Raw genomic sequence first — 14,524 nt, 5'->3', positions numbered from 1 at the left:
CCCTGATGCAGGGAAATATTAAAGGCAGAAGGCAAAGGGGAAGACAGAAGATGAAATTGTTGGGTGGCATCACCGACCTGATGAAGATGAGTTTGAGCAAGCTCCAGGAGTTAGTGATGAACAGGGAAACCTGGCATGCTGCACCCCACGATATAGCAAAGAGTTGGACATGACAGAGAGTAAACTGAACTGATGTACAGAGGATATCAGGGAGCAGGCAGAAGTCTTTCAGATCCAGTAAAGCCTGTGGCCCTGGTGGAAGTGGTGAAAATTTAGGTGGAAGGGGAGACTTCCCATCCTCTGGTGTAGGTCCTTGAATCCAAGGCAAGGAGCACAAGATTTTGAATGTATTACCAAATATTGTTTTCTAAAAATACAAAAAACAAACAAACAAACAAAAAACTGTTTTCTGCAGGAGTGAGAACTTTGACTGAGCCTGTTCTCTAGATTTTACTGAGAGATGTGGAAGGGATATGGAGTAGGCTGAGTCTGCAAAAAGTAGGTGACCAGCTGCTGGAGGGCCAGGCTTATGGTAGACATTCTGCACTAGATGGAAAACAAATCCAGAGAAAAAGTGTCCCTTCTGGAGTGTACATGGCAATGTATCACATTGTTTCAGCAGATCACTTCAATGGTGTTTTCGGGAAAGCAACAAATGCATGATGGGTGGTTTGCTTTTGTCAATTCCTGTGGGTAGTTAGATGACTAAATGTTTGGTTACTTAATTGCCAAGTGGAATGATTGGAATTATGCTTAATGGTTGGAATTATGCTTTGGAAAGCAAACTAGATGAGGTCCACACATATTTCGACATTAAACAGCAAGCATAGGAAGATTATTAAAGCAACTATAGGTAATTTAAACATGAGGGGCCAAATAAGGAAAGATTAATTTAACAGGCTGAGATTGGACTGTACAGGTTGCCATAGTTGTTGCTATGATAAGTACCCATAACAGCTACTTGTTGCTATGCTGGAGATGTGGGAAACTGACATGAGACCAAGAGCCTTTATGACTTTCCTTGCAGTGTGATTTCAGGGGAGAAGTAGTTGACAAGGAAAGGCTGACTGGTAAGGATGAGGAAGGGAGTAATCTGAGCCAATAATCATTAGCTCTTGTGGGAGCCCAGAAAACAGAAAGAAGTACCAGCTCAGTCAGAGTTCTGGGTCAGGGTTCAGAAATAGATGTCATTTGGCTTGAATCAATATTTAGCCTTGGGGATGGCAGCCATAACCTCTAAACAGAAGATTTCCATCTCCCCAGGTGGCAAAATAATTCATACTTTTTCCAGACTCAGGAACCAAGTAAGCCCTCTCAGGGCCACTTCTTCTTAGCAGACACACATGCATCTAGAGGTGGAATTATCATCATCGTGCCCATTGACCAGATGAGAAAACTGAGCTTAAGGGACTTGATCAAGGTCCCACAGCCAAGCACGTGAAAAGCCAAGCACAAACCCAGGGTAACAGTCCCCAAATTGTGTGTTTTTGCTCCACACCCACTGGGAGTGGTGGGTGGTGATCTGGCAACAATGCTTAGGCAGAAGCAAGCAGTATTCAGGCTTTAATTGAAGTAAGTAAGGAAAACCAGTAGAATATTCAGCTATGACTTAAATCAAATCCCTTATGATTCTATAATGGAGATGAAAAATAGATTCAAGGGATTTGGTCTGGAAGCCTGAAGATCTATGGATGGAGGTTTGTAACATTGTACGGGAGGTGGTCACCAAAACCATCGCCAAGAAAACCAAATGTGAGAAGGAAAAGGGGTTACCTGAGGAAGCCTTAAAATAGCTGAGAAAAAAAGAGAAGTGAAAGGCAAAAGAGAAAGGGAAAGATATATTAAATGGAATGCAGATTTCCAGAGACTAGCAAGGGGATATAAGTCTTCATAAGTGAACACTGCAAGAATTAGAGGAAAATAATAGAATTGTAAAGAATATAGATCACTTCAGGAAAATTGGAGCTACCAGAGGAGCACTTCATGCAAGAATGGGCACAATAAAGGTCAGAAAAGTCAGAAACTTAACAGAAGCAGATGAGATTAAGAAGAGGTGGCAAGAACACACAGAAGAACTGTACAAAAACAGCCATAAACACCGGGATAGGGATGATGCTTGTATCACTCATGTAAAGCCAGATATACTGGAGTATGAAGTCAAGTGGGCCTTAGGAAGCATCACTACAAACAATGATAGGAGAGGTGATGGAATTCCAGCTGAGCTATTTAAAAATCCTAAAGAATGAGGCTGTAAAAGTGCTGCATTCAATATGTCAGCAAATTTGGAAAACTCAGCAGTGGCCACAGTGCTGGGAAAAGTCAATTTTCATTCCAATCAAAAAGAAAGGCAATTCCAAAGAATGTTCAACCTATCATGCAATTGTGCTCATCTTACTTGCTTGCAAGGTAATGCTCAAAATCCTTCAAGCTAAGCTTCAACACTGCATGAACTGAGAAATTCCTGATGTACAAACTGGTTTGAGGAACAAGAGATCAAATTGGCAACATCCATTGGATCATAGAGAAAGCAAGGGAATCCCAGAAAGTATTTCTGTCTGCTTCACTGATTATGCTAAAGCCTTTCACATAAAGGACCACAACAAACTGTGGAAGATTCTTAAGGAAATGGAAGTACCAGATCACCTTACCTGTCTCCTGAAAAGTCTGTATGTAGGTAAAAAAGCCGCAGTTAGAATCAGACACAGAACAACTGACAGATGTAAAACTGGGAAAGAAGCGTGACAAGGTGTACATTCTCACTCTGGTTATTTAACTTCTATATAGGATACATCATTAAATACGTTGGACTGCATAAATCCCAAGATGGAATAAAGATTGCTTGGAGAAATATCAACATCCACAGATATGAAGATGACACTGCCCTAATGGCAGAAAGTAGAGAGGAACTAAAGAGCCTCTTGATGAGGAGAGGAGATGCAAAAACTGGCTTAAAACTCATTCAAAACACTCTTCACAAAAATATACTCAACATTCATGGCATCCGGTCCCACCACATCATGGTATATAGATGAGGGAAACGTGGAAACAGTGGCAGATTTTATTTTCTTGGGCTCGCAAACCACAATGGACCTTGACTGCAGCCCAAAAATAAAAGACACTTGCTTCTTGGAAGGAAGAAAGGTTATGAAAAACCTGCACAGTGTATTAAAAAGCAGAGACTCGCTTTGCTACAGAGGTCTGTAGTGTCAAAGCTATGATTTTTCCAGTAATCATGTACAGATGAGCGATCTGAACCATGCGAAAGGGTAAAGGCCAAAGAATTGAGCTTTTGAACTGCGGTGCTTGAGAAGATTCTTGAGAGTCCCTTATAAACCAAGGAGATCAAACCAGTCAATCTGAAAGCAAATCAACCTCTGACCATTGCTGTCTTAGCTGAGGAATGTACTGAGGGGTACAGATGGAAAGAACGGATGCTTCCACTGAAAGGTGCCTAACCATAGCAGCTCCAAGCAAATAGTTTGTAGCTCCACCCCTGGAGGAAGCTCAGAAAGGCTGAAGGCTCTGTGTACCCTGGGTCCCCCGATACATGCATTGCATTCTCCCCAGCAGCATTGGAGGCCAAGGAAGTGGCATTCTGGGCCCTGGAGGAGAGATATGGCTCAGGGATCCACTGGGCCCGCCACCACTTACCAAGTGGGACTGGAAAGGACAGATCAGGAATATGTGGCAGAGAGCTGGTGACTGGGGCATGGGAAAAAGAGGGAACCAACTCTTCATAAAGCACCTCACCCAAAAGTCCCCTGGAGGAGAAGCCCAGTGAGAAGTTTGTCTGAGATTGGATGATAAGAGTCTATTTCATTACAACTTATAATTCCTCTGAATGAGGAGGTGGTGGAGTTGGTGGGTCATCACAAACTTTTCTATGGCCTAGACCATCTGCCAGTTGTTATCCTTGTGGCTGCCTCTCCCCAGCTTCAGTCATGTAGTTCTGGAGGAAATTGACAATCATGTGTGTGGCTGGGTCAGGAACAAAGACCATGTAAAGCCAGTCATAAGACCCCATGTCCCTGCCAGGATGGCTGATCTAGGGCTGTACATGTGAACTGAGGTGGGTGATTCAGAGAACACCCTTGAACTCTGATGTCTGCAAACTTTTTTCCTTACTAGGTGATGCCTTCAGGATTTAAAACCCTAGGGCATGTAGCTTGAACTCCCTCACTAGGTGTAGAAGCCTTAAGGAAAAAAGTTGCCAGGCTAAGACCATCAAAGTAGACCGAAGGGAAATAGTAAGGCTGAGGGAGAATTGACGCCTGCAGATTTCTTGGATCCAGTCACTGAGATCTTTGTATTTGCTCTGATTTTTGTATCCTGGATTCCCAGAATCATTTGCATGAATCTCCCTGTTCCTTGAAGCCAGTTGGAGTAGGGCTCCTCTCAATTTTGATTCAGACTTGGTTCTAGATCCTTCACACCCAGACACAAACAGAGGCAACATTTGTTTCAGCACCAATAAGAGTGAAACCCTTTATTCTTTACTGAGAATAGGGTGTACAAACCACCAAATACAGTTCACCAGCATCCTGGGCAGGAGTGCCCAAAGTGTGAGTGACTGTGTGTTAGGAGCGGCCTTACTGATTCCTGAACCACTCCAAGCATTTACACTGCTGGTGCCAGGCCAATCCTGTCATTTCCTCGATCAAAGACTGAGAAATACAGCCTCAGGAAGACGTCACCCAGTAACCAGCTCTCTGTAGATCTCCTCACTCTTTGCTCTTTAAAGGTGGTATAGCAGTAACCTCTAGAATCCTGGGGAAGTCAGAAACAGACACCAGTCAGCATGAGCCCTTACCAGTGACTCCCCCCCAATATCCAGACCCAGCAAAATTCTTTATTTCCCTCTTTTAGTAAGTATGAAGGGGTTTTCTCAGCAGCAGGGGATATGAGAGTTCATCCAAAACCAAAGAGGGCCAAGACATGAGGTTGTCATGTGGAAGGGTGTGGTGAGTGGAGGACTGGGAGTTGGTGAAACAGAGGAATGAAAAACAACAAAGTCCTATTGTAGAGCGTCAGGAATTATATTCAATATTCAGTGGTAAACCACATGAAAAACAATAAGAAAATAATATATTTCTATGTGTATAACTGAGTCACATTGTTGTGCAGCAGAATTTAATGCAACACTGAAGATTAGCCACACTTCAAAATAATTATTTAGAAAAGAACAAGTGTGTCCATAGTTCCCCTCACTCCCTGATTCTTTCATTCTGATTCCTGCTCCTTGTTTTCTCTCCAGAGAATGCTGGTTCTCCTCGTGCATCCCCACAATCCATACTTTATTAAAAAACTTTATTTTGTATTGGAGTATAGCTGATTAACAATATTATGAGTTTCAGGTGGACAGTAAAGGGACTCAGCCATATGTATCGAGGTATCCTTGTCCCAAAGATACCCCTCCCATCCAGGCTGTCATATAACTGAGTGGAGTTCCTTGTGCTACAAAGTAACTCGATGTTGGTTATCCATCTTAAATAGAGCAGTGCCCACAACATGTTCTTGAAGACTTAACTCAGGAACTCTGAGAAGCCTCCTTTGGCCCACACTCACCATCTTTGGCCACTCCAGGCTTGGGTGGATAATGTACTCTGGCTCCCCATCTCCACTGGTCAGTCCGTAGCCCTCATCACCCCTAGTAATTCCCCAGTCCCTTAGTGCAGACCACCTTGAGATGCCATTTGCATAGAATCCAGTGCACCTTTGCCTAAACCAAGCAACCCTCAAAATGGCTCAATGAGTTTGTCATTTTAGAATTCCTGAAATTTCCTCTCTTCCTCAAAGCCTTCTTTGAGTCCATCAGCCTGCTCTGAACTCTCACAGGGAGCTGACATGAAGCCTCCACCCTGTTCCAGGGCTGAGCAGTCACTATGCACCCTTTATTCACCTTATTATCCAACCTCCCCACAGAGGGGTCGGGTATCCCAACTAACAAAGGAGGTACCTGTCCAGAGTAAGGGGAAGATGCAGGCGAGGACTAGGTTGAGCATGTAATTTATCATTCAAACCAGAAAAATCTTGAGAAGGGAAGGCAGACTGTTAAATTATGCTGGGATATCACACTGGGATTGTCCCCAGCCATTCTCCTTGTAACATGGCCTATTTCAGGGACTGCTAGAGCTGAATTTCATGTTCTTGCACCTACGGGTTCAGATTGAATTGAAGCTCTTTGAGGACTGAGGACCTTAGTGTTTCCCTCTCCCTGACTCCCACCATGCCATATGATGTGGCCTCTCCACATTTATTTCAGGAAGATCAATGTCCCACACAGTGATTGGTATTGTGGGAGGCACTGGCCCAGCCACAGGGCTCAGCAGCATCTGCAATGGTGTGACATGGCCTCCAAAGGGCACCCTCCTTCCAGCAGCAGCCCAAGGGTTCCTGCAAGCTCCAGTTTGAGAACCAACCATAAGTATTTTCCTCTCACCTTGAGGATGTAGGCTGGAGCTGGCACTGGGTAGTTGATGCCATTGATGGTGAAGATAATAGAGGGCAGAGTATTGACCACAGAACATGAAACGTAATGCTGTTAGAGAGAGAGGGTGAGAGGTTGGCCATGGTGATCCTTGTCGTGTGTGAAGACTGGGAGTGACCCTGGGGCATGACCCTTCACCTTGGAACCCCGTGGCGTGGCACCAATGAGCTTGTGTATGTTATCGATCACTCTTCCTGGGCCTTGGATAAGTGATGTCCCAGTGTCCACAAGGGCCGCACAGCCATCAGAACAAGCAATAACCTCTCTTTTCATGGTGATGCTGAGAGACAATGGAAGAAAGCAGACATCAAGGTCACTCTGAGTCTCCTTAGCGTTGCCCCCTTCCTGATTGTCTCTTAAACAGCCCTTTGTCTCTTGCCCTCTTTTCCTTTGCTCTCAACATAGCACCTTTCCTGACATCCTCAAATGTAGTACTTGAATACACCAGGATCTTTTTTACCTTGACACAAGCTGGTCTTCCTTCCTAGAAGACTGCACTCCCCTTTGACTACCAAATTTCTTCTTATCTTCCAGATTCCAGCTTAATTGTATTGTTTTCTGGAAGTCTTTCCCCTGGTGTTTATCAGTCTCCTGTCTTTGTCACTCTCTGTAGACCCTTCCTCATGACTGCTCCTGCTGCTGCTGCTAATTCACTTCAGTCGTGCCCGACTCTGTGTGACCTCATAAAGAGCAGCCCACCTGGCTCTGCCGTCCATGGGATTTTCTAGGCAAAGTACTTTAGTGGGTTTTCATTGCCTTCTCCTCCTCATGTCTAGCATGTACCAAAGTCACAATTCACTATGTAGGCGAGTCACTTCATGTACATCTGCCTTCTTAGATGTGAGGGAGAGTTTTATTCTCCTTACTGAGAGGGTAACAGGCAGGAAGGCCAGGGGTCTGCAAACTGAGGAAATAGCCTGCAAGTGTCAGACATTTTTATCTCTCTTAAGCGGCAGGAGGAAACAAACTAGTGATATTTTTTCCTTCTCTATATAAATTTAAAAGGAGGTGTCTCTTAAAATACTGTGTTGCCATAATGAAACCTGGTTTCACCTGAAGTTAACTATGCTCAAACCTAGAGATAACCAATGCCTTTTTCTTATGGAAATGTTTATCTTAAGCTATGCTAATGTACTATACATTTACCCCAAAGTCTGTCTTCAAGTCTGTTCCTCCTTTGTCTCAGAACCTGCTTGACAAACCAGTACGTTATACTCAGATATTGTTCCCCTAATCTATGTAAATGAAACTATTTGTATGGTGATCTACCCTTCTTCAAGATTCACGTTAATCATTTTATGGCCCAGGATGAACCATTTGGTGCCAAGATTATCCCAGAATGCATCTTATGGGTGAGGGGCCTAGTGCCATTCTGAGTTTTAAGACATTCCTTTCTTTCATTAACAGACTGCTAGTGACTATGTAACATCCAGCTGAAGACTAGCAGGGGGGCACTCTTTCTGCCCCCTTCTGATGCCTATGTCAGAAGCTTTCTCTATCTCCTTTATACTTTAATAAAACTTTATTACACAAGAGCTCTGGGTGATCAAGGCTCATCTCTGGCCCGGGATTGAATTGTTCTCCTTTGGGGCCAAGAATCCCCACGTCTTTGCGTGATTCAACAACAACCTTTCATTGCCTCCCTAAAGTGCCTGACACACAGTGGATGCCCAATGCTTATCTGTTCAATGAGTGAATGAAGAGGAGAAAATAATAAGAACCCTCCAGAGAGCTGTATCTGGTGGGGAACAAATAACGGGTCACACACAGAGTGAAGATGGAGATTTGCAGGGGCAGCAGATTCTCATAGTAGGGGGAGAGAGGGGCTCCTCTGGGTGAGGGTGTCTCCCAGCACTGCTCCTGCAACCAGCTCAGACCCTGAGACCTTGGCCAGTAAATACATGACTAGCCCACAGAAACTCCAAAGGAGAGGACAGATTTTGTCTGAGGGTATTACACAGAATCCTATCAATTATGCCTCTTGTCCTCAGGTCACTCCTGGATCCCACCTTCTTGATTCTTTGTTATAGACCCTGCACCACTGTGTGCCCATGAACATGAGGTGTCTTTTTTATTAGTTGCTTTCATGTCTTAATACTGCAGCCAACCTCTCTCCACTGCTGGGTAGCTGCTCCCTAAAAAGACCAGTTTTCCCCATTTTCTCAGGACTGTCCCTGTTTTTAAATTGATATTTATCTGTACTGAGAACTTCCTATGTCCTAGGTAGCCTTGGACAGTCGGTCATCTTATCATAACTCTGTTCAGGCTGGTGAAATTCTCCTTGATCCTCTGTTCACCACACTGTAGAGTCCTCTAACCATGCTCCCCACCTCAAAGGGCAGTGGGTGCAGCCCTATCCCAGCTGCACAGACCTATCTGGACCCTTTTAGGACCCTGGTCAGAGCCTTGCTCAGAAGACCGGGGATTATGAACCCATGGGTTGTTTGTGTATTTATGTGCTTGTGTGTTAATTTGTATGTGTGTTTCTATGTGTCTCTGACTAGCTATGCATGTTTTTATGTGTCTCTGTGTAGGTTTATATGTGTCTGCTTGTATGTTTCCAAGTGTCTGTGTGTCTGTCTGTGTCATTGTGGGTGGTGTATATGTCTGTGTGACTGTGTATCTGAGAATGAATTTATGTGTGTCTTCCTGTGTCCATGTACATTAGCGGGAGCATCACTTGGGCTGACCCTCAGAGGGAGAGGCTTACCGGTCTACGTGTACAATCCAGTCACCTGCTCGAATCAGTGGTACCCAGTTGAGCTCTCCCTTGTAGTAGCGGTGGTCCACCCCACCAAACATCACCACACTGCCCTCTCGCTTGTCTCTGTAGAGAGAAAAAAGTGGGGGGAGGTCCTTGGAAGACAGTAACAGCAGCACTGTCTGAGAGCTGTGCTTATCCAACTATGAACACCCTAATAAGGTCCCCATGTACAGATGCAGAAATAGCGTCTAGGAGAGATTGAGATCCAGACTGAAGTCTGTTAATGTCTCATGAGTGGCACAGAGGAGGTTAGAATCTGAATCACTTGTCTGAGCTCCATCCCCTATGTCTTCTGAAGACGCCCTGGACCTCCGGCGACCTGAGTGCTCAGACACCCCCATAGGACATGGTGCTGAAGTGTTTTGGCTTTCCTCGTGTCCACCTTGTCATTTTTCAGGAAAATCAAGGCCTGGGAATTCTAAGGGTGTGGGTTCAGGTCACCCAGAGTTGGCTACACTGGCCTGTGACCTACACTGTCCAAAGGGCTCCACACTCAGAAGGGACCCCACCTCTGCTCTCCCTGTCTTGAAATGCCTAATATTTCTTGAACAAGGGGTCCCACACTTTTGTGTCCCACACTTTCATTACTCACTGGCTCCACAAATTGTGTAGCTGGTCCTGCCAGTAAAGCACTAATGAGGAAGGAAAGATATCCACCATCCTTCTCCTTCCTTCCTTATAAAATTCATAAGCAAATCGTATTGCTTTTTCCTCCAACTTGTTTCCGGTTGCCTTCCATTAGCCTCCCTCATAACTCACCCCGCTAGACCAAGTTATTGGTCTTGAGCCCAGGAGTAGGGTTGTTTTCCAAAAATATTTAACTTATAAAAGCCAGTGCTGAAGGCAGGGAGGGCCCTGGGGCCATAGTTATCCTTGGTTATATTATCTCAGGATACTTCTTTATCAAGTGTTCTATAATTTTTGTGCAACTGAAATCATCTTACAGATAATGTGTAGAAAGCAATTGTCCATCTCAGACTTACTTGCTCAAGTAGAAGGCAAAAACAGGATCAGAAATGGCACCTTGATTCTTCAGCTTATCAAAGATGGGAATGGCCCCAGAGCAGGATAGATTGGGGTAGTTCAAGCCCAAGATGCCATCAAATCTTCTGCTCTCCAACCCGTATTCCGCCATGCTTAGGCCGAACGGCTGGTCAGTACTTACAAGGTTCCCAATCTGTGGGAGAGAAGCGTGTTCCCACTTACAGATATGTAAAGTGGGGCTAGGACTGGGCTGGAGTGCATTGCCATTAGATCCTCAGGGAAGAACTGAGGCTGGGCTCTGTCTTTGTTTGCCCGCAGACAGTTAGAGCAAGGTGGAAGGGGAATTTGGGTTCCATTTGAGAGACACTGAATTTTAAAACATCTTCCCCTCTGAAAAATACCACCTGAGTGAGTCAAATTGGCCTCGTGGCTTATGTACAGGAGGGGCAACCAAGAGTAACACCAGGTCCTATTGGTGCCACCTTATGGACAACACAATCTAGAATAAGATAGCCTGCTCTTTGCCATCACTGTGACCTAATGACAGAAATGGACTGCATTCTCTGTAAGGTACTGTGGATTCTACATCTGTCCAGGAAGACAGAAGCCAAAAACACAATCTTGCTTGCAGGGTTCTATGAAATTACTCCTGGGGAATTCACTTTGGGGAATATGTGTATTTGTGTGAGTGAGTATGAGAGAGAAAGAGAGAGAGGGGAACTACTCAAGAATTTTGGGGGAGGCAAGCCATAGATTTATTAGATTCTCAAGGGTCCTCTAGAGTGAGAACTCATTTATCAGACCCCTTGACTTCTTAGGTCTCCAGTTTCCCACTTTGGATACCTGAAGCCCTTGACTGCACCCAGGGTCCCCAGATCAGTTTTATCCTGTCCCCAAACACCCCACAGCAACTTCAGTCCTGAAAAGCCAGCCTAACTCCACCTTTTATCGCATGTGCGCTCTCAACAAGGCCCTTGCTGTCTGGACCTCAGTTTCCTCATAAGTCGTGTGAGCTAATCAGAGTAACTGCTTTGTGGGGTTACTGCAGAATTAAACCAGTTATCACTGGAAAGTGGTGGGAACGGTCTATTAATATAAAAGTGGGTGGTTTTATCCCTTCTCGCTCCCAGCGAAATGAACCTTGAACTGCTCATGGGCAGAGGAACTGCAAGTCCACACCTCAATCCACTCTCTGGGTTAGCTAATTTGTTTGCTCGTGTGTCACCATGGGCACTTCAGCCCCAGAGACATGATCCTATGGATAAGATTACCAATATCTATGGAAGTTAAGCTAGGAAGGGTCCTGCCAGATGGTCCTGCATCTGTTTTGCAAGCAGTGGTCACCTTATATCCAGTCCTGACTCAGCATTTGTTACACTGTTACCCGAACTGTGTCATGCGCAACAACTCCTTTCATTCTCCCAGATCCATAGATGATCCTGAAGGTCTTAGTGGTAGGCCGGAAGGTGGAAGACTGAAAATGTCTGAACCTAACGTGTGTAGCTGCAGACACAAGAGATGAGCGTCATCAGGTGCCAAGGGTGAAAAACAGGGCGGCAGGGCAAGTGAAGGATGGTCCAGGTATGGGGTGTCTGTACTCACAACAGGCTGGACTGGTGCAAAAGTCAGAGGGCACCCACAAGTCAGATGAACCTGTGTCAAAGACAACCTGGAATTCTTGAGGGGGTGTTCCAATGGTGATGTTACCCACGTAGAGCATCTACAGGGAGAAGGAGGGAGTGGGTTAGTGCAGAACTGGCTACCCTCTATCCCCACACTGATGCCTCCCTCTGGGTGTCACATATCTCTTGAGACCACTTTCTAACCACTGTGCAGCTCACAGACTTTGGTCACAGAGGTATCTGCATTTGATATATTTTTCCTGTGCTATATTGTATGCAGGATATTGACTCTATGACCAAGCGTTGGAGTGGTATCTCCTGCATGGGAAGCCCAGAGGCATAACCACTGGGCTCCCAGGACTGCTGGACCCCCAGGGAAGTCCTGGTGCCTTCATTTGAGAAGCTCTGTAGTCTCTTCAAACCAAGCCTTAGCACCCCCTTCTCCAGGAGGTCCTACTTGATCAACCCCAGCCACTCCCTCTAAACTCAGACCACATCCAATCAACACCACAGAGGTGACCCTTTCATTTGACATGTATTTACTCATTGCCTATCTCTCAGGCTGGCATGGGCATTTTTGAAGACAAAATAAGCCCTTTTTTAATCTAAAAACAGTAAGCACTGTGTTAGATTCTTATGGCCATATACAGAATACAGGTTTAGTAACTTTTTCCTACTGTCATTCTTGCATCTGTGGAAACTGAATTCCACTACCTGGGGATTCACAATTGTTTTGCAGTTGGTTCTACCTTTTGATCAGTGATGATTCACTCTTCATCTATAACTGAGGTGCTCACTTAGTTCAGAAGGAACAATCACCCTCAAACTAATGACACATGTTTGACACAGAAATGGATATTTACCTGCCACCTGGTAATTGCCAGGCCCAGTCACAAAGACCAACAGTTGAGGATGAGAGCACCTTCTCTGGGTGGGGTCCCTGTTTTCCAGTGTCTCAGCCTCCTGCAGGAACCCCAACCCCAACATCCCACCTGGCACCTCCAGATGAGCCCCATGCTAAGCTAGAGCACCAGTGGGCGCTGTGGAGCACCATCCTCCCAAAATACTCACATCTCTGATGTTTCTCAGCGGCAGAGTAGTTAGATTTGAGCCACGAAAAGAAATATGGGACAGTCTGTAAGGATGCTCCTTCAAGAAATTGTTCAGCGTGTTTTTTCCACTGAGGGTTTTTCTCATGGTCTTCACTCTCCTTAGAGGTATTCTTTCACCGAGCATTTGACAAAGAAAACAAAGAAGATGCTACAATTAGCTGTCAGTGTTAAGGTATAACTGTCATTGTAATGGCCCTGTGTGTTTTCTAATCATTTTTATGAGGCACATTATTATCAGAATTTTATGCATATACCATGGCAAAGACATAGATTTGAATACAGGTTCTTTTCTGCAATATTGGGTAAGCCATATGACCACGTGGTGTCTCAGTGTCCCCTTCGGCAAAATGGTGGAATGTAACAATACAAACCCTCCAAATAGAATATCTTGGGGATAAGTGAAGTGATGGATATAAGGTACTTGATAAATAAGAAGTCTCAACAATGACAGCCATTAGCATTGCTGTTGCCATCCCACTCATTCCTTCTCAAAGGACCTCAAGGAAGGAAGACTCTTGTTCTCTTTTACAAGGGAGAAAATTGAAATGCAAGAGGTTTCTGAGTTGGCTGTGGTCACACTGCTTGTCAGATATAAAACAGTGTATCTTTCTTCAAGTTGAAATAGAAGAGAGAGTTTGAAAGAAGAATCCAAGATATAGGGAACAAGTACGGGAAATTCAGAGGCTTGACAAGGAAGTAAGAGTCAAATGAAAAATTAAAAGCAAACAACACAAAGAGAAATAGACTCCCAGTGACTTCCAAAGAGATGGAGAGATAAATGACAGTGATACATAGATGTAGATGTAGGCATATACACACTGAAACACTCAGGGTAAAAAGAGGGCAGTTGAACAAAATGTAGAAAAGTGCTATTCCACAGGACCACATCAATATCTGCATAGACTGTGCAATGAACAGTTTCAAGGAGTTGCATTTTCAACAGGTCATGACATGACTGGACCCCAAGTGTTGTGCAACCCAAATCTACACGAAGACCTTGGGATCCAATAGCAGTTGGATAGAAGTTCCTATAGCAAGTTACTTATCAATAAGTAAGAGTTGAACTTTAAGACTCTCAGGGAAATATTCCATTCCCTTCTAAACATGATGGGTGGAAGAATAACCAGATGAAAAGAAAAATCCGAGAAAGGAATATGATGTGACATACAGTCCCCATACTTACTTGACTATGCACTCTGAGAAGGCCACCAGCCCGAGGAGCACAAGCCATTTCATGCTTCTTTCCTTGCTCCAAGTACTCAGGAAAGTTTGGGATCTTAGCATGTAGTGGTGACCGGGAGCCCTTAGTTATATATGCTCTGACCTGCCCTAGTTTTCCCCTTCAGGCCACTAAAAGATCTGGAAAAAAAAAAAAAATACAAAGGTCTCGATAAAAACTTTACCTTCATCAGTGTCCTTGATGAATGGACTTTGAAGCTTTTCAGAATACAGAGAATTGAATTGTAATCTCTTCCTTGAATCTTGGCTGGAAAATCAAACTGATCTGCATGGACATCTAAGAAGACAGAAAACCTTGCCTACTTGGAGAAAAAAC

At 44.5% G+C, this 14,524-nt stretch overlaps 1 protein-coding gene across 1 annotated transcript; it reads right to left on the bottom strand.

Moving 5' to 3' along the window:
• Positions 1–4,455: 4,455 nt before the first annotated feature.
• Positions 4,456–14,253, bottom strand: LOC147342125 (pregnancy-associated glycoprotein 1-like). Its single transcript, XM_086384334.1, has 9 exons — positions 14,153–14,253; positions 12,929–13,079; positions 11,838–11,955; positions 11,620–11,738; positions 10,235–10,428; positions 9,198–9,314; positions 6,626–6,767; positions 6,440–6,538; positions 4,456–4,767 (listed from the first exon to the last, which is right to left on the bottom strand). Exons 1-9 carry the CDS (start codon positions 14,251–14,253, stop codon positions 4,618–4,620), a joined length of 1,191 nt encoding a protein of 396 aa, XP_086240460.1. The 3' UTR covers positions 4,456–4,617.
• Positions 14,254–14,524: the final 271 nt, after the last annotated feature.

Source organism: Bos grunniens, chromosome 29, assembly GCF_055505025.1.
Source record: "Bos grunniens cultivar Pamir isolate PY7600 chromosome 29, Bosgru_T2T1.0, whole genome shotgun sequence".
In the NCBI taxonomy this organism is placed as follows: Eukaryota; Metazoa; Chordata; class Mammalia; order Artiodactyla; family Bovidae; genus Bos; species Bos grunniens.
Note: the sequence above shows the minus strand (reverse complement) of the source record. Positions and strands in the feature narration are given on the sequence as shown.

Excerpts from the sequence above, each read along its gene's own strand:
- LOC147342125 (XM_086384334.1), bottom strand. The coding sequence starts at position 14,253 with ATGCTAAGATCCCAAACTTTCCTGAGTACTTGGAGCAAGGAAAGAAGC. Across the intron at positions 11,739-11,837 it reads TTGCACCAGTCCAGCCTGTT|CTACACACGTTAGGTTCAGA; the intron begins GTGAGTACAGAC and ends TTGTGTCTGCAG. Across the intron at positions 6,539-6,625 it reads CCACGCCACGGGGTTCCAAG|CATTACGTTTCATGTTCTGT; the intron begins GTGAAGGGTCAT and ends TCTCTCTAACAG.